Source organism: Belonocnema kinseyi, chromosome 4, assembly GCF_010883055.1.
Source record: "Belonocnema kinseyi isolate 2016_QV_RU_SX_M_011 chromosome 4, B_treatae_v1, whole genome shotgun sequence".
Taxonomy (NCBI): Eukaryota; Metazoa; Arthropoda; class Insecta; order Hymenoptera; family Cynipidae; genus Belonocnema; species Belonocnema kinseyi.
In genome coordinates, this window is record NC_046660.1 from 25,047,742 (window position 1) to 25,065,323 (window position 17,582).

General features: G+C 28.5%; 1 protein-coding gene across 1 annotated transcript; it reads left to right on the forward strand.

Annotated features, from left to right (window-relative positions):
• Positions 1–11,744: 11,744 nt before the first annotated feature.
• LOC117171990 (cysteine-rich venom protein 6-like) lies at positions 11,745–17,582 on the forward strand. The gene is made up of 3 exons (XM_033359703.1): positions 11,745–11,884; positions 15,056–15,234; positions 17,066–17,582. The coding sequence occupies exons 1-3, from the start codon at positions 11,827–11,829 to the stop codon at positions 17,186–17,188; spliced, it is 360 nt and encodes a 119-aa protein (XP_033215594.1). The 5' UTR covers positions 11,745–11,826; the 3' UTR covers positions 17,189–17,582.

Here is a 17,582-nt window from a genome sequence, read left to right on the forward strand (position 1 = left end):
ATTATAATTTAAAAATTTATTAGATCAGTGAAACAGAAATGAGCTTTTTAAATTATTAAAAAAATATATCTTAAATTTGTTTGAACAATTTAACTTTTTAAACTTAACTGTTGTGGATTCTGCAATGTGCAACAACAGTAATGATACCATTTTTATAAATTTCTCTATGTTCAGACACTGTTTAGCCTGAACACTTTCAAATTTACCGCCATATATAGCGCCTACTGTGTCTGACGTCTGTATAAACAATCAGTCATTTTCAAAATTTACGAAATTTAAATTAGACCAAAATCCAAATTAAAAATTACATTTAACCACATCCCCTTCCTTCTCTTTTTCTTTCTTTCGTCTTTTTTATTTTTATTGTCATCAAATTACAATAAAATAAAAATAAGAAACATAATACATAAATTTCTATCACTTAAATTTTTCTTTCCTTGATAAAGGTACTGTACGAGTAACGAAATGTTCGTAATGCAAATTTATTTATTTATGTTTCTTATTTTTATTTTATTGTAATTTGATGATAATAAGAATAAAAAGGACAAAAGAAAGAAAAAGAGAAGGAAGGAGATGTGGTGGTTGGCTGCCTTCTCATTTTTCTTTCCTCTTTTTTATTTTCATCCGAAAATTTTATTTATTTTTTTTTTTTCAGATTACAATAGGATTTTTGGTTTTTGTTTATTCGTTGTGATCCAAATTTGGTCATTGGATTCTTGTTTTGTTCAACAGGATTTTGCAGTCATTTTCAGTTTCGCATCAGGAACGAGAATGCGCAGGCTCTACCAACTCCTATGCACGATCGTGCAGAATCATAGAAACCAAACAAAGCTGTGTCACCGCTTGATGGCGCTGTATGTCGGTCCCTCCCCGCACTTGACGTCTGTCGGCTGGTTGCGTTTGTTTCCTTTCCTCTGTTGTAAATTTTATCGCTTTCGCACTCAGTCGCACTATTTACTTGGTTGATGTAATTCTTTTAAGCCCAGCTTTGAAAAAAGATCTCACATTTATATTTTAAAAATAAACAAACTTTTTAAATCTTATTTTTGATGGTTCGTTTAATTTCTTGTAAGATTATACTTCACAAAAAAACCAATGCGAAAATTAAATAAAAATATATAAAGAATAATTCTTTTGACTTCATGAATATTTTTATTTCATTTTTGCATTGTCTTCTTTACTTTGATTTAAATTTTAATTCAAATATCTAGAAGTCATCTGGATATTATCTGGACGCCATATTTTATCTTATATTAATGTTCTGTGTCACCATCTGATGGCGCCCTTGATTCTTCATATTTTACCATTGAGTTGATAGAGCCTGAGAATGCTCCTTGCACTCATTTCGCGTGGTCTCTTCGAAGTTCGCAAATAAAATAGAGACTCGTGGTTTAAATAACCTTATTTTAGTAATTAGCTTGAAAACCCCACTTAGTGCGCGAATAATTATTATTTTCAATAAAAATATACTGCTGTATATACAGTTTTTCCTTTCTTTCTTCCTAACCTCAAATCACCACGTGGTTTCCAAATTTCTACGAGATTCTATCATTAGTGATTGAAATTCCACAAGTTACCAATTTCTTACCTAAAGCAACATTTTTTAACCGCTTTGTATCTGGATTACCCGACCGGATCCCGGCCGATATTGAAGCGGGGATCCGACCAGTTGACCGTGACGTTTTTAGCCGAATCCCGGCCGGATTCCTCGAACAGCGCCCGGCTCAAAACGGGGCTATCCGGCGGGGGCCCAGCCGGATCCCTGATTGGATACTTACACGGGTGCAGAAGTTTAAAAAATTTATTGAATTTGATATAAATAAATAAGTGAATGAAAATTAATGATTTTTTAAATTATTTTAAACAAAAAATTAAGATTTTTTTTAAGAGTCCGATTCCTAAAAGGTACCTTCTGTAATTTTCTTTATACTTCTTCATTTATATTTCAACATTTCCGTTTAGGAAACCAATCACAAATTATATATGCATTACTTGAATTGTTTCAAATAAAAATTGTTGTAAGAGGACTATTGTGAAAAAAAGATGTGATATATTCTTTACATTAGGAAGAACCTAGAAAATGTGAATACAAAAATCTGTTGGGTTTTAAACCCTTACATAAAAACAACCTTCTCTTGGTCAGTTTTAATTTTTTTGAACAATCCGAGATATTTAATCAATTAGTGAAAAGATCTGTTCGAGCAAAGTAAGTAAATCCTTTTTTAAAAAAATTTTATTTTATAATTTTGCTTTCATAAAAATGGTTTTCATGTTGATAGAGTACACTTTATATGATGACGAGAATTTTTGTGTCGGAATAGGATTTTCCTTTAATTTAGGATATATAATTGCTTAGCAGTAAAAAATATCCCAGAAAATATTTGTCAAAAATTAAAGAAAAATGGTTACATGAAAAATTTCTGACTTTTAAAGAATACTGTTCGTTACAAAATATTGAGATTTATTGAAGACGATCTGAAACCAATTAAACAACTGTCGGTTGTATAGCATTTTAGACTTGTATTCGTCAAACTTCTTGTCAGACTATAAATAATCTGAGAGGACCAATTTGCCTTCCTGTAAGTATTTCTAGAGACACTTAAAAATATATTACTTTCCCAGTGAGAACAAAATTTGGCGACGTTTTTACAGCATCGTTACGACATCTTTACGACATCCTATGTCTATGTCGTTTCGGTGTCTTTGCGATATCGTAAAGACATCATCAGATCATAGGACTTACTTACGATATTGTAAAGACACCTTAACGAAATGGACATAGGATGTCGTAAAGTTGTCGTAAAGATGTCGTAACGATGTCGTAAAGACGTTGCTAAATTTTGTGCTCACTGGGTTAATACTAAATTCACGGGAAAAACTGGATATACACCAAAGTTGTGGCTTAAATAGAGGTCGGTATCTTTTCGAATTGAGCTCCAATAGAAACCTGTAGACCCTAAAGGGTTCTTTTGGTTAGCGCGTAATTTTTGATCCATAAAATCTGTTTTTGTAGAACTTCCTTGTAAATAATAGATTCGCTATAGATTAAATGCGATAATTACATTAAAAAAATTAGAAATGATTCAACTATTTTAGTTGAAAATTCATCATTTTATTAAAAAATTAATGCGTTTGATTAAAAATGAATCTCTATAGTTAAAAATCACCTACCTATTGGGCACAAAATTTGGCGACGTCTTTACGACATGTTTACGACAACTTTCCGACATCCTATGTCCATGTCGTTAAGGTGTCTTTACGATATCGTAAATGAGCCGTATGATCTGAAAATGTCTTTACGATATCGCAAAGACACCGAACGACATGGACATAGGATTTCGTAAAGTTGTCGTAACGATGTCGTAAAGACGTCGCCAAATTTTGTGCCCACTATGCATTTGGTTGAAAATTTGATATTATTGAAATATGCAAATTTGACATTTTGTTCAATTAAGTAGTAAATAACACCGAATCATATTTAAATATGTAGCCTCAAGTTCTTTGAAAATGTATAACGTAAAATACTTCTAAAAACAGAAACAATTTATATTGAACTCTTCAAAAATCGTTTCAAATATTTAACAGAAAGTTAAAAAAAGTAATTAGTTCAATGAATTACACTGCCTTGCAAAAGATTTAGGCCACCTCTTTTTTATGATGAAAGGTTGATTGTTTTCGAAATTCTATATAAAATAAGCCCAGGGTGAAGGCCATTTGTCTAGTTATTAGGTAAATATTGCAAAAATAGTGTAAATTTCGATTTTTTTAAAATTATCAATAAATTCCGAAATAATCAACATTCTTCAATGTCCGTATGCTCATTTTGAAGCAATTTCTTCATTGTAACTCAACAACTTACGAATATAAATTGTAAAAAATTTCTTTTTGACTTGCAAGAACTTGAATTTGTAACAAAAAATATGAAAAAATTACATAGTATTTTTGGTAACAAAAATATTTTTGGAAAATATATGGAACATTTAATTATTTGAAGTTCTTGCAATTCAAAAAGAAATTTTTTGCAATTCATACTCGTAAGCTGTTGTGATACAATGAAGAAATAGCTTCAAAGTGAGTTCATGAACATTGAAAAATGTTGATTATTTCGGAGGTTATTTAAAATATAAGAAAACATTGAAATTTACACTATTTTGCAACATCTACTTAATAACTAGACAAATTGGCTTCACTCTGGGATTATTTTATACAGAATATCGAAAATAATCAACCCTTTAAAGAGAAATTTGTTCAGCTCTAGTATAATTCAAATTAAGAGAATTTATGCCGTCATAAAAAAAGAGGTGGCCTAAAACTTTTTCACGGTAGTGTATTTCGGATTTGAAAAAATTTTGGACCTTAAATTATTTGACAAGTGCTAATTATTTTTATCAAAGACATCCCAACGCGTTCCATTAGCTCCCACAAAATTTGGCGATGTCTTCACGACATCTTTACGACATATTTACGACAACTTTACGACATCCTATGTCCATGTCGTTAAGTCGTCTTCACGATATCGTAAATATGTCGTATGATCTGGCGATGTTTTTACGATATCGTAATGACACTTTAACGGCATGGTCATAGGATGTCGTAACGATGTCGTAAAGACTTCGCCAAATTTTGAGCTCACTGGGCTGAATCGGTTTGAGTGTCAGGCGTTTGGAAAATACACAGTGCATGCGTGCGATCTCAGGTCCGTTTCTTAGTACTTGCGGATTTTTCAGTGCACCATGCTTTAGCGTCATAATCAAAAAATTATATTAATAATATGTCTAAAAAATAATTACGAATATCCTTGATACCTATATTACAGAAATGATTTTATTTATTCTGATGAATAACAAATATTGTTTTTATTCATTTTTGTTGGTGTGAGATTATAGAGAACCTGCTGTGATGCCACATGTCCTACAGTAGTAGTATAAACTTTAAAAGAGGGGCTAATTTGTCTTAAATGCAGACCCTGCTTTGATGCAAAACGTGGAAAAACGGCCGATTTCCGACACTTTTAGCGTCAAATTAGGGTCTCAATTACATTAAAATCGCTGCTGATTTAGAACCTACATAACAGCCTTCAGCGCCTACTAAGGTAGGAGTAACGGTTTTAAAGTAGGGCCTAGATTTCGACTCGGGTGTCGTTGAGAAATCGTATTTTGGGTGTCTGAATGTAATTTTCTTTTTAAAAATCTAAGTATTTGAATAAAATATTCACGATTTTAGCTTGAAATTAATTTTTTTGGTTGAAAGTGAAAATATTTTGTCAAAAATGCAACTTTATGTTTTGCAATTAATCTGTTTCCGATCAATATTTGACAATTTTATTAAATAAATTCATCTTTTTGGTTGATCATTAAGAATTGAACTAAAAATTTAAATATTTAATTTTTGTTCGTAAATGCATCTATGTCATTTTCTTTCTTGAGCATTTATGACTTCTTTGTTCATGCCTTTGCTGAGTATTCATAACTTTTGGGTTTAAATTTTTTTGCCATTTTGGACAGATTGAAATTTACATCTGAAAATTAAAATTCGTTTTACAAGTTTTAAAATAAACATCATAAGAAATTTACATCAAAATTTGAGCTCCATTTGTATCGATATTTACCTCATGAAGTTTTATAGGTTAGAATACCCAATTTGACGCACAGCTGCCATATATTCTGTTTTTGAATACAATTTACAGCTTTTTATAACTCGCGTAATCAATAATAAACTACAAGCTCTTCAAGAATACGCAAAAATAAAGTATAATAATAATTTTAATTACAGCTCACGGCCGCTTTATATGCCCTCCGGTGGATCGAAAGAACCGAATGGACCCTCTACAAAGTACCCGTAAAGACCCCATTCGGTTCCTTTTTAAAGAACTCGAAAAAACAGCGAAGTCAACTTTTAAATTGTTGAAATTCGGATTCTATGTTAAAATTCCCTACAGAAGGTCACGGAATAATCGCAATACTTTTTTTTTGAAATGGTAAAAAGTTAAAAAAAAAATAAGATGTATAACGCCTGTTGATTTCTACTTACAGGCGATGCGTTTGAAGTGCAACAGTCAACAGGCGTTATACGTCTTATATTTTTTAAACTTTTTACCGTTGCAAAAAAAACTATGGGGATTGTTCCGTGACCTTCTATAGGGAATTTTAACCTAGAATCAAATTTCAACAGTTTAAAAGTTTATTTTTCTGTTTCTTTGTAGAGGCTCCAATCGGTTCCTTCGGTCCGCCAGGGCCTGTCCGGCTACTATTGCTGGTTGGAAAAAGTCAGGCGTGGTCGACTCCGACAGGCGCGTGTAATCACATATACTTTTCTAGTTATCGACCTCCTTGTAGATGGCTCTACTGTAGAGGCAGAAGTGGGCGTAATATTTTCTTAAAATATCTTTGCTCCGCCATTCTAGTTTTTTTGAGGTTATGTTTTCGTCAACAAACGTCAAGTTTTGCTACGTTTTAAAAAGTTGTGTCTCGTCGTATGCGGTGAAATTAGGAAATTGAAAAAAAAGGTTCAAGTTAATTGAAATCCTTGTGCTGTGCCAGGATGTCACTGATTTCACTTCTCTATTGTAATGCGAATAAAGAAAATGTCGAAAAAAGTTTAAATTTTATGTGTCAGTTATTTCTTCATTTATTGGAAAATTAATGCAGAATTGTGCAAATTTATGCCGAAAAATGATGCAGAAAACAATATTTATACATTTTTTGTCCTAAATTTGTATAATTTTGAATTAATTCGTTCATTTTCTCTGGTTTTAATTCTTGCAACACATTCAAATAATATACAGATATAGGTGCACAAACACATAGATATATGTTAGTTATCGACTTCCTTGTAGATGCGCTAGTGTCGCTATAAGTAGTCAAACGCACCCATGAGAGTCGACACAGCCTGGAAAGAGTGACGGTAAAGCTTGGACAAGGGTGACATTTTGTCCAGCTTTAAGGTCACGTACGAAATCGTGAAAGGGTAACGGGACAACTGATTATTCAAAAATGAATAATAAATGTTGCATTTTTTAAACTGAATTTTATAGTTAAGTGTCTAATCTAAAATTATTTAACGTTTTATTTTCATAAAAAATGTGGATCCATGACAAAAAGCCAAAACGACAAAGCCCCCGCCCAATGACAGTCGCGCCTTCCAAACTGAAATATTTTACTTGTTATAAATTGTTTATTTTTTAAGAATGAAAACTCAATGGCTGAAACTGCATTAGTAAAATTTCTACTTATTCGGTTTTAAGGATAAATTGGGTTCCTTTGGAGGTCCAACTGGAGTCTCCTTTTGGAAGCAAATCATCTTTTTTGGTTTTTCTAATGGAGAACCCAGTTTCTTCTGCTTGAATTGTATTTTTTAATCATTTATTTAAATTTTTTTTCAAATTTTTACAGGGATGTACACCAGGATGTAATGTCAAAAATTACGTGGCATAATTAAAAATATTCAATTGGGTTACTGTTCTTACTCGACTTTATACATATGCATAAATATAATGTTTTGTATTCTATCCTCAATATACATTTGTTTATTTATTTAATACCGCTTCAAGTAACTCGAAAAAATAGTTAGTTTTTTTTACGTCATAAATTTTTTGATTTTTTTTCAACTTTGACTGATTACTTATTTTTAAATAAATTACAGCGAAGATTTTACGCAAAAATTTTTTTTAACCAATTATATCCTTTAGTGAAGTCTTATATTATAAGAAACCTACCTATTGATTTCTAATCGTAGATTTTTAAATTAATAAATTATTAATAAATTAATTTTTTCGATTTACGATTGGACCGTAAGACATAAATAATTTAAAAATCTACGATTAGAAATCAATAAATATCAACGGTCGAAGAAAGGATTGATTTGTTTCATCAAATCATTTTACACGAAACCTACCTCGTATTGGGCATGGTGATCGACCATTTCGCCATCTGGTGACGAAAACGAGAACTAAAAAGAGTAGGTAGCATTTTAAGGATGGATTTTAATTTGGGCATAAAAGTGTTTTTATGATTTTTTTAAATCTAATTTAAAACTATTATTGAATACTAAAAATTATTTTTATCCAATTTAAAGCGTTTTAAATCGAATTTCTATCTTATACAGTTAAAAATCACATTTATGTCAAAAATGTTTTGGTATAAAACGACCATTATCTTACTATGAAATGTAAGTTTCAATTCGTTGTAAGCTTAAATGAACTTTATTTTATTTATTGAGCGACAAATTACATTCCCATTATGCAAAGAATATGAATAATAGACATTGACATTGAAATACGAAATCTAACCTAATTTTCAGGTCAGATTTTTTAGATTGTAAATAGTTAACGTAAATTTAATGAAAACTTACTTTGAGGTCACTTTTGCTTCGAAATAAGTTCATTTAAGTTTATAATTTCTTAAAAATCACAATAAATAGTACAATAGTTGTTTTTTTTTTTTCAGAAAAACATTTCTGCCAAAAAAATGGTTTTTCCAATGGGTAATAAATACTTAAAACTTTACAAAAAAGTCGTAGAAACAATTTTATACAGAAATTAAAATTCATCTTTTAAAAGTCGAACCTACTCTTTCTAGTTCTGATTTTTACACCATATGGCGTATCGCAGTTTAGCCATTTCCAATATTATATGAATCAAAAATAAAGATTGAAACATTCGGTTTTCATGGACTTTTTGGATTATTTATTACTAATCTAAAGATGAAATTGCATAGGCATATTTTTGAAATGAATAAATTTCAATTATAGAAATGATCTGCAAGTATACGAATGCATTCTTGTGCATTTTCTTTTATTTATTAATTTTAATTGTAAAAATTGTTTTAAAAAAATCATTTTGATGAGGGCGCCAAATGCAGCCAACCAACGAGCGACCCTAACGCAAGCGCAATAGCTCGGTGGCGCTGACATCGCACAACGCGCTTTTTTAAAATGCAAGAATTATTACTTAAATTAATTATTAATAATTGATAATAATCAAAAATAATACAAATAAGTAACATTAAATTAGGGAAGGAGGTATAGAAGGGGGAGTAGTGGAATAAAGATAAATGATGGAAGTGGATAGAAAAATCTTCTTGGGCTGACTATAAAACTGATTAGAAATGCAACTATATGCTCGACAATTAATCTACCATTTTCTTTTTGCAAGAATATAAACTATTACATTTTTAGTTGAAAATGGATTTTTTTGTTAAAGCGTTCATCATTTAAGTTGAAAAATTCTCATTATTCTAATTATTCTAATAATCCAGTTTTATGATTTAATTAGTTTGTTAAAATTTAACTTTTTGACTGAAAACTTCCTATTCTACTTTTAGCAGAAAATTGGTATTTTAAAGTTTAAAATTTTTGTTTTTGGTTTGAAGATTCATCTTGTTTGATCGAAAACTAATATTTTTTTGTTAAAAATGCATCTTTTCGATTAAAATGTATCGGTGATGGTTGAAGATTTTATTTTGTTAAAAATTTGTTGTTTTTCCGGTTGAAAATGAATTTGATAAACTGAGAGAATTGATTATTTCATTTTTGTTTATTAATAATTCCATATTAGTCAAAAATTGAAATATCTGGTTAAAAATTATTTATTATTTAAAAAATTTGACTTTTTTCGTCTAAAATTAATCTTTCTGCTTTGAAATTTTATCTTTTTAGTTGAAAATGAAACTATTAGGTTTAAAATTCATCTATTTCTGTAAAATTAAAATATTTTCACAGAAAATCTTATAAATTTAAAGCGTAATAAATTTAATTTAATATAGCACCCACAATTACTTTATTTAAAAAAATTTACTTTCCCATTTTCATAAAAATTCATTAAATAATAATAACTTCAAGAATTATGAATCATGACACGAAAAAAAAAATTATTCTTACCTTGAAGTTGAAACTAAAATTTAAAATGAATTTTTTTACAGATTTTTTTCGAAATTTTTGAAAACAAGAAACATAACAAATTCAGCTAATACTTAAATACTTTTTTATTTCATATTATGATTACCCCTTTTATTTTTGGTGATATTAAATAAATTGCATTGAAATAATTTGACTTTAATGTAATCAAATTTCAAATACTTGCTTGATTTTAATAGTTATTTTTCGTTTAATTTCTTTTCAATTCAGTGACAATTGAACACTTATTATTTGTAAAAAAAAATATAGAAAATTATCTTTAATAATTTAAGCGAAATTTGAGTATCGACAGAATTTGGGTACTCGTACCGAAATTGCGGTACAAATAGAAACAGTCGAACTTAAAACAAAATGTATATATTTGCAAATTTCGAATAAAGAATTTAGAATCTTTTTAAGAATCGCCAAAGTCAAAACAATAAAAAAATAATCTCTACAGATTCCTAGGAAAATTTAAACTTATTTTTTATTTTAAATAATTACTTTAATATAAAAATGTATAAAAAACAGAATTTTCTAAAAAAGGTAGGAAAATTCGATTCATTTTCTACAAAATTTCAAAAATAATTTTAAATTTGAAGAAATTTAAAACAACTTCCAGATTTTACCAAATTTAGAAGCTTTTCAAGGATGTTAAACTATTTCAAATGAAAATAATTTAACTTTTAGTTTAATTTTTCCATTTTTACTTTTTCTAGACAACACTTTATTCTAAAGCAATGTAATTTATAAAAATAAAAAATTTTAACTTTTCTTGTTTGTCTGAATTTCATTTAAAATTATTGAATTAAAAAGTGTTAGTATCTATCATTTATTTTATACGAGTAAATTATGAAGCCTTTGAATATAAAATTTTTTAATTCAAAAACTTTAATTTTAAATAATTTTAAATTCAAGACTTCCGCTTGGAGTAATTTTATTTGTTGTTTATTTTTTATTACTTCAAATGGAGAAATACTTAAATAAATTTTGTAATTGCCGTACTTTTTCTGAACTGGATTGAAACTAAAGCTGAACAGAAAAATAAAAATCTATTAGTATCCATAATAAATTCTGAAGAGGATGCATCACGTTAAAAACTTTTTAAAAAAGAATTTCTCGAATTTTGTACCTCAACTTCAATTCGTTTCATTACAAAGGGAATTTTTTTTAATATACAATTTTCAAGGTAAAACCTTTTCTTTATTTCAAGGCAAAAAAGCAGAAAATAGTCTTAACGGGTTCCCGAGATATGACTAAAAAAGTCCAAGCATGACTGAAACTCAACGCTGATACGCTTGGACAGTTTTTGTCATGTCTCGGAAACGCCGGAAGATTTTTCGATTCTTATTAGCTTCGAAAAGGGATAAAATTTAAAAAATCACACACTGTGACTTAAAGATTTTTTTTACATTTTTCCTCTGTCATATTAGGATTGAAAGTTAAGGTTCAAAATTCGATTTTTGTAGCGGAGATCACTGACTGAAACTCGGCGGAGAAACGCTTGGACATTTTAAGTCATAACTAATAGCCCCATACAGATTTCTTAATTTTGATCGGCCTAAAAAAAGGGCAGTATAAAATTAAAAGAAAGTCTTAAATTTAAAAAAAAAATTTCGCGTGATATAACCTATGCAAGAAGTCAAAATTTTATTTGCCAAACGTCTTTAAATCATTTTTTTATGTCAAGATTGATTTCTGTCCAAGTTATCGTGCGTCAAATTTATCAATAATTTTCAATACCGTTCGCGCTAGCCGTATAGAATTGCAGATAATTCCCTATAGAAATGCATGAAATGATTATAAAGCCAATTATTCAAATTTTTCTCATTGTTTCGATTATTAGAAGTAGAGATTGCCTGATAATATAAAACCTCGATTTAAGCACATCAATCAAACATTCGAAATTTTAATCTTGAACTGATCTACGTCAAGATGTATACCAAATTTTTGATCCTCCTCGTATTTGCTGCAGTTGCATTATCAACTTCAAGTAAGTATTTATAATAATTTCATTTGTTTATTTTAAAACGTTTTTTAATTTATGAATTTTCTCCATCGTGAACTTTGTATATCACAATTTTTAAATAAATAATTTCAACTGAAGAGATTTATTTATTAATTTTTTGTAAACTTTATTGACAAAAGAGAATATCTAAATTGTAGATGATTGTTTAATAATGGGAAACAATTCTTTGCTTAATATTTCGCTACCGCACTATAATTTGTAAACTTTTTTACATTTTTCTACAGAAAAGAAAAATTAAATAGAAAGCAAAAACTTATTTTGAAGAATTTGAAAAGAAGTTAAAAGATTTTAAATAATTACGAAAGACTCGAGAACATTAAATTTGGTCAAGGCTTCTAGTAATGAAAAAAAGTTCTTACGAGTCATGGGAACATTTTAAATAATTGTTCTGTTATAAATACTTAGACAAACTTGAAAAAAGATGACAACAAATTTTTGAATTTATTTTCTAAAATTTTTCAAAAGTATGTAAAATATTTTGGAGAAAAATTTTGGAATTTCGCTATATTTGATAATTGAAGAAGAAATTTGATAAAGTGTAAGAGATATTTAGAAGTTTTTAATAATTTGAAAATATTTGAAACTTTTAAAAATTTTCCAAGAATTTTATTTCGAAAGATTAATTATAAGGGATAATTTAAAAAGATTTTGAAACATTTCAATAGATTAAAAAAATTGTCTGAGAAGAATCTGAAAGATTTTAAAGGTATTTTTTTTAGATTTTCGGAATTTAAAAAATTCCAAGAACAGATTTTTTTTCGTGTGAAAATTTTTTATGATTATTATTCTTAAAAAAATAACTTTAAGAGGAAATTCAAAAAAGATTTTTTAACATGTCAAGAAATATATTTGGTGGAATTCAAAAGATTTAAAAATAATTGTAAACTTAAAAAGATTTGTAGAAATGTACACTTTTCAAGATTTCGAAAATAAACTTTAGGAGCTTTAGAAGAATTTTTAATGAGTTCAAGAGAATGAAAAAATTTTCCTAAAATTCCTGAATAAATTGGAAACTCTTCAATTCTGAAGACTTAACTCTTCCAAATTAAAGAAATTTTGACTTTGAACTATCAATATAAAAGTTTTTTAATTGAAAAACGGAAAATATGTATACTTTTTTATAAAAAATTTTTCAAATTAAAAACTTTAATTTAGATATTTAAAGTAAAAATTTCTAAAAGTTTAAAGAGTTTTAATTGGACACTCCTTGCTTTAAAGATGTGTAAAAAAAAATTCCTCAATTCGGATGATTGGGAAGATAAAAAAAGTCATTTTCAACTATAAATCTTTCAAGCTGAAGAAAATTCTAAGGTAAATGATATAAAATACATAATTATTAATTGTAAAATATTAAACTTGCATGATTAGCCCTACAAATTTTTGAACATTGAACAAAAAATAACCCTGGATGATTAATAAATCAATTTAATTATTAATTGTAAATTTTCCAAAAAAGCAATTTAACTTAAAAGATTTACTAAATTATTTATTTGTTGATAAAAAATAATAAAACTTACAATTGAAAGTTCTAAAATTTTGAAGATTTGCGATTGAATACTTTTCAATTTTGAAAATCTATGAATAAAAATATTTTAATTTTTATGATTTTGAAGACCAAATATTTTTTCAATCTTTTATATTAAAGAAATTTTAAATGTAAATCCTGAAACTCAAAGATTTTTTACTCGCAAAACTTTAAACTTGCATTATTTAATTATTGAATACTTTCAAAATTAAAAACTCTCCAATTTTTTAGATTTAAAATTTAAATTTCTACAAGTTAAATGAGTTAAAATTCAAATCTCACTAATTTTAAAGATATAGAATTAAAATTTTAAAAATAAGTATAAAAAATGAATGACTCTAATGACAATTGTTGACAAATTTTTACAATTCTAAAGTTAAAATGGAAAACGATTTGAATCTTAATAATAATAATAATAAATTGACAAAACTACATAATTAAACATTTTTAATTTTCCAAATAAAAAAGCTTCAATGCTAAAAGATTTACAGCGCAAAAATCTGTAATTTTGAAGAGTTTCAATTAAAAATTCTAGAATTTTTAAAGTATAGAATTGAAATTTATTTTTTTTAAATATTTTTATCTTAAAGGCTTGTAATTTTTTATATTTTAATGGAATAATTAAATGTTAAAGATTTATAATTAAAGGATCTTCAATTTTATCGATTTGCAATTGTTAATTATTTCATTTTTAAGATCTACATTCAACTTTCTCTTGAATTTTAAAGATATTTGAATACAAATTCTTAATTTCTGGTAGTTTTAAAAAGTAAAAATCAGTCTTTAAATTTGAAATCTTCCAAAATGAAGAAATTTGGAAGGCAAAGTATCAGAATTACAGCTGTTTAAAATTTAAAATTTGATAATTGTTTAATTTTTAATAAAGAATTTCAAAATGAAAGGCTCATTAATTTAAAAAATTTAATTATAAATATCATATGTCAATTAACAAAAAAAAAGTTAATTTATTTTCAATTCATCAAAATTGCAGAATTTTTACTTTTAAAACTTAAAGATTGCATAATATTTATTTGGAAATTTACAAAATTAAAACATCTTGAATTTAAAACATTTATAATTTAAAGTTGGAAAATTTTGAAGATTTATAATTGAAAATTTTCCAATTTGAACGATTTGCGATTTCAGATTCTTTCATTTTAAAGATGTATAAATAAATTTTTTTTGAATTTTATGATTTTCACGATTTTGATGATCAAACTCTTTAATATATAATGTGTATAATAGAAAATGATGCAATTTCAAATGCTTTATTTTAATAAATTAATTTTAAAGAGAGCTATCTAAGGCTAACCTAAGTTCTCAGGAGGCCTGCATTCCCATTACATACTGATTTTGAATTAAATATCGTACATCACTCGCAGTGTTACACACGTCTTTACAAGAAGAGGTCAATGAGTAATGGCATTCCTGACTCTACTTGGGATGTATTAAATGATAAATCTGATAGTTTAATACTTATCTATACTCATTTTTTCATTACAATTAAAATCTATACAATAAACTTTCAATCTGATTAATTTTATAAAATTTTTATTATTGAAACCAACTGTATATTCAATTATATTTATTTCATTTTCTTTTAAATCAAGGCCCGGTGTATCAATCAACTATTTTGGAAGATTCTCTAGGAGCACAACAAATGGTGATTGTGGAACCAATTTTCGAACATAAAAAATGTACCGAACCCAATCAAGTATACGATTCTTGTGGATCAGCCTGCCCAGATACGTGCTCCGACCTGGACATATTTTCAAAACCTTGTTCAAAAGTAAGTTTAGAATTCAGACATTATTATTATTTTTTATTTACTTTTTAAACTCTAAAAAGTGCAACCTAAACTAGTCAGATTCTATTAAACTTGCATTTTTGTGTGTTTTTTTTAAAGTGACCATGTTAGCCACCTAATGAAAGTCAGTCCCGAAAATTTCTCAGAGAAATGCACGTTAACCGATTTCTAATTGGCATCGGATTTTAAAAAGTCTATGTTTGAAAATAAAAGACGCAAATTCTGATTAAGTGTAACAAATTGGGAACATCTTCTACCTTTTTGAATTATTACATTGTCCACCTACAGTAAAATTAATTTATTACTACACTGCTGAAAACGTGTACCTTACACTGCATAAAATATAAACCAACCCCGACTTTTTCGGTTCTAATTTTGTCCCTGTCCTTCTCCTCCATTTATTAAAGTTGAGTGGGACTGAAGCTATAATTAGACTCTCCACCTTACGACAACAGCCTGATCATAATTATAAAAATAGTAAAAAATAAGAAGTTGAAGCTGGAAGTCGAACTATGGTCTGGATTAGATACCGAATCACATGCTTGCTAAGATGTCGGTCTGATAATGAATGAGAGACTAGCAACGCAACATGCCAAGGTGTATACATTTGTCGAACTATGGCCAGGAATAGATAGCAAATCATATGCTTTTTAACGAGTCAGTCTGATAATGAATGAGAGACTAGCAATGCAGCATGCCAAGGAGTATAAATTGGTCGAACTATGGTCAGGAGTAGATAGCGAATTACACGCTTGCTAATGAGTCTGCCCGATGATGAATAAGAGACAAGCGACGCATTATGTAATTGGGTCTAAATTGGTCGAACTATGGTCAGAAGTAGATAGCGAATCACATTCTTGCTAAAAATTCGGCCTGATAACAAATAATAGAGCAATCCAACGCATCATGTTAAGGGGTATAAAGTTATGGAACTATTGCAAGGAGCATTTAGCGAATCACATTCTTGCTAATAAAACGATATGATGGTGAATGATAGACTAGTAACGCAGCATGTAATTGGTTCTGAATTTGTCGAGCTATGGTCAGGAGTAGTGAGAGAATCACATGCTTGCTTAGATCTCGGTCTGTTAATGAATGAGACACTAGGAACGCAGCATAACAAGGAATATAAATTTATGAAACTATTGTCAGGAGTATATAGCGAATCAAATGTTTGCTAAAGGTGTCGGACAGATGATGCATAAGAGACCAGGAACGCAACTTGTCGACGGGCATAAATTTATCGAACTATGGTCAGGAGTAGATAGAAAATCTTATGCTTGCTAAAGAGTCTGTCTAATAATGAATGAGAGACTAGCAACACAGCGTGTCATGGGGTTGGGAGTAGATAGCGATTTACATTCGTGCTAAGAAGCCGTTCTGATATTGATAGAGACACTAGCAACGCAGCATGTCAAGGAGTATATATTTATGGAACTATGGTCAAGAGTAGATAGCAAATCACATGCTTTCTAAGGAGTCGGCCTGATTATTAATAGGAGATTAGCAACGACGCATGTCAAGGGGTATAAATTTGTCGAACTATGGTCAGGAGTAGATAGCAAATTTCATGCTTTCTAAAAAGTCAGTCTAATAATGAAGGGGAGAGCAGCAACGCAGCATGTCAAGGGGCATAAATTAATGGAAATATGGTCAGGAGTAGATAGCAAGTCCCTGGATAATTTTTATAATGATAATTTAGAAGTTTCAGACTTCAAAATTAAAATTTGCATACGCATGAAATTTGTTTTTTGTTCTACTAAATAATTGATTTATAAGTAATTAACATGAAATTTCTTTTTTTTTTCTGTAGAACTGCAAATATGGCTGTCGGTGTAAAACAGGTTTCGTCAGAGAAGGATCAGATGTTTATGGTCAATGTATTCCAATCACCCACTGTTATAAATTGAATTTGCCGGTTGATTTCGACATTTAGTAAACATTTTCAGACACAAATTAAAGATTCGGTTTTCAAAAGTCGTATCAGGAAATTAGTATCAGTAAAATGAAAATTCGTCTCCAAGGACACTTTGTACGCTACGCACTTACGAGATGAATATAGAAAGCTGTCATCCTTGGGTCGCCTCGCATCGTCGAAACACACTGCAGATTTTTTAAATAATTTAAACTAAAATTTTTAATATTATGATCGATGACTTGTACGAATTTTTGTATCTTTGCAAAGAAGTTTTTCCCTTATTAGCTTGTGCGCCTAATGAGGGTAACGGTGCATTACCAAAACGTTGTAAATTACAATAACTATTTTCAAAACCTGGACATGTTATTTTAAAAATAGAAAAATATAATTATTCTTCCTTATCATCAAAAAA

Bases quoted from the DNA above. Each gene is read 5' to 3' on its own strand.
- LOC117171990 (XM_033359703.1), top strand. From the start codon at position 11,827: ATGTATACCAAATTTTTGATCCTCCTCGTATTTGCTGCAGTTGCATTA. The intron at 11,885-15,055 runs GTAAGTATTTAT...TTTTAAATCAAG, and splicing joins AGTTGCATTATCAACTTCAA to GCCCGGTGTATCAATCAACT. The intron at 15,235-17,065 runs GTAAGTTTAGAA...TTTTTTCTGTAG, and splicing joins TTTCAAAACCTTGTTCAAAA to AACTGCAAATATGGCTGTCG.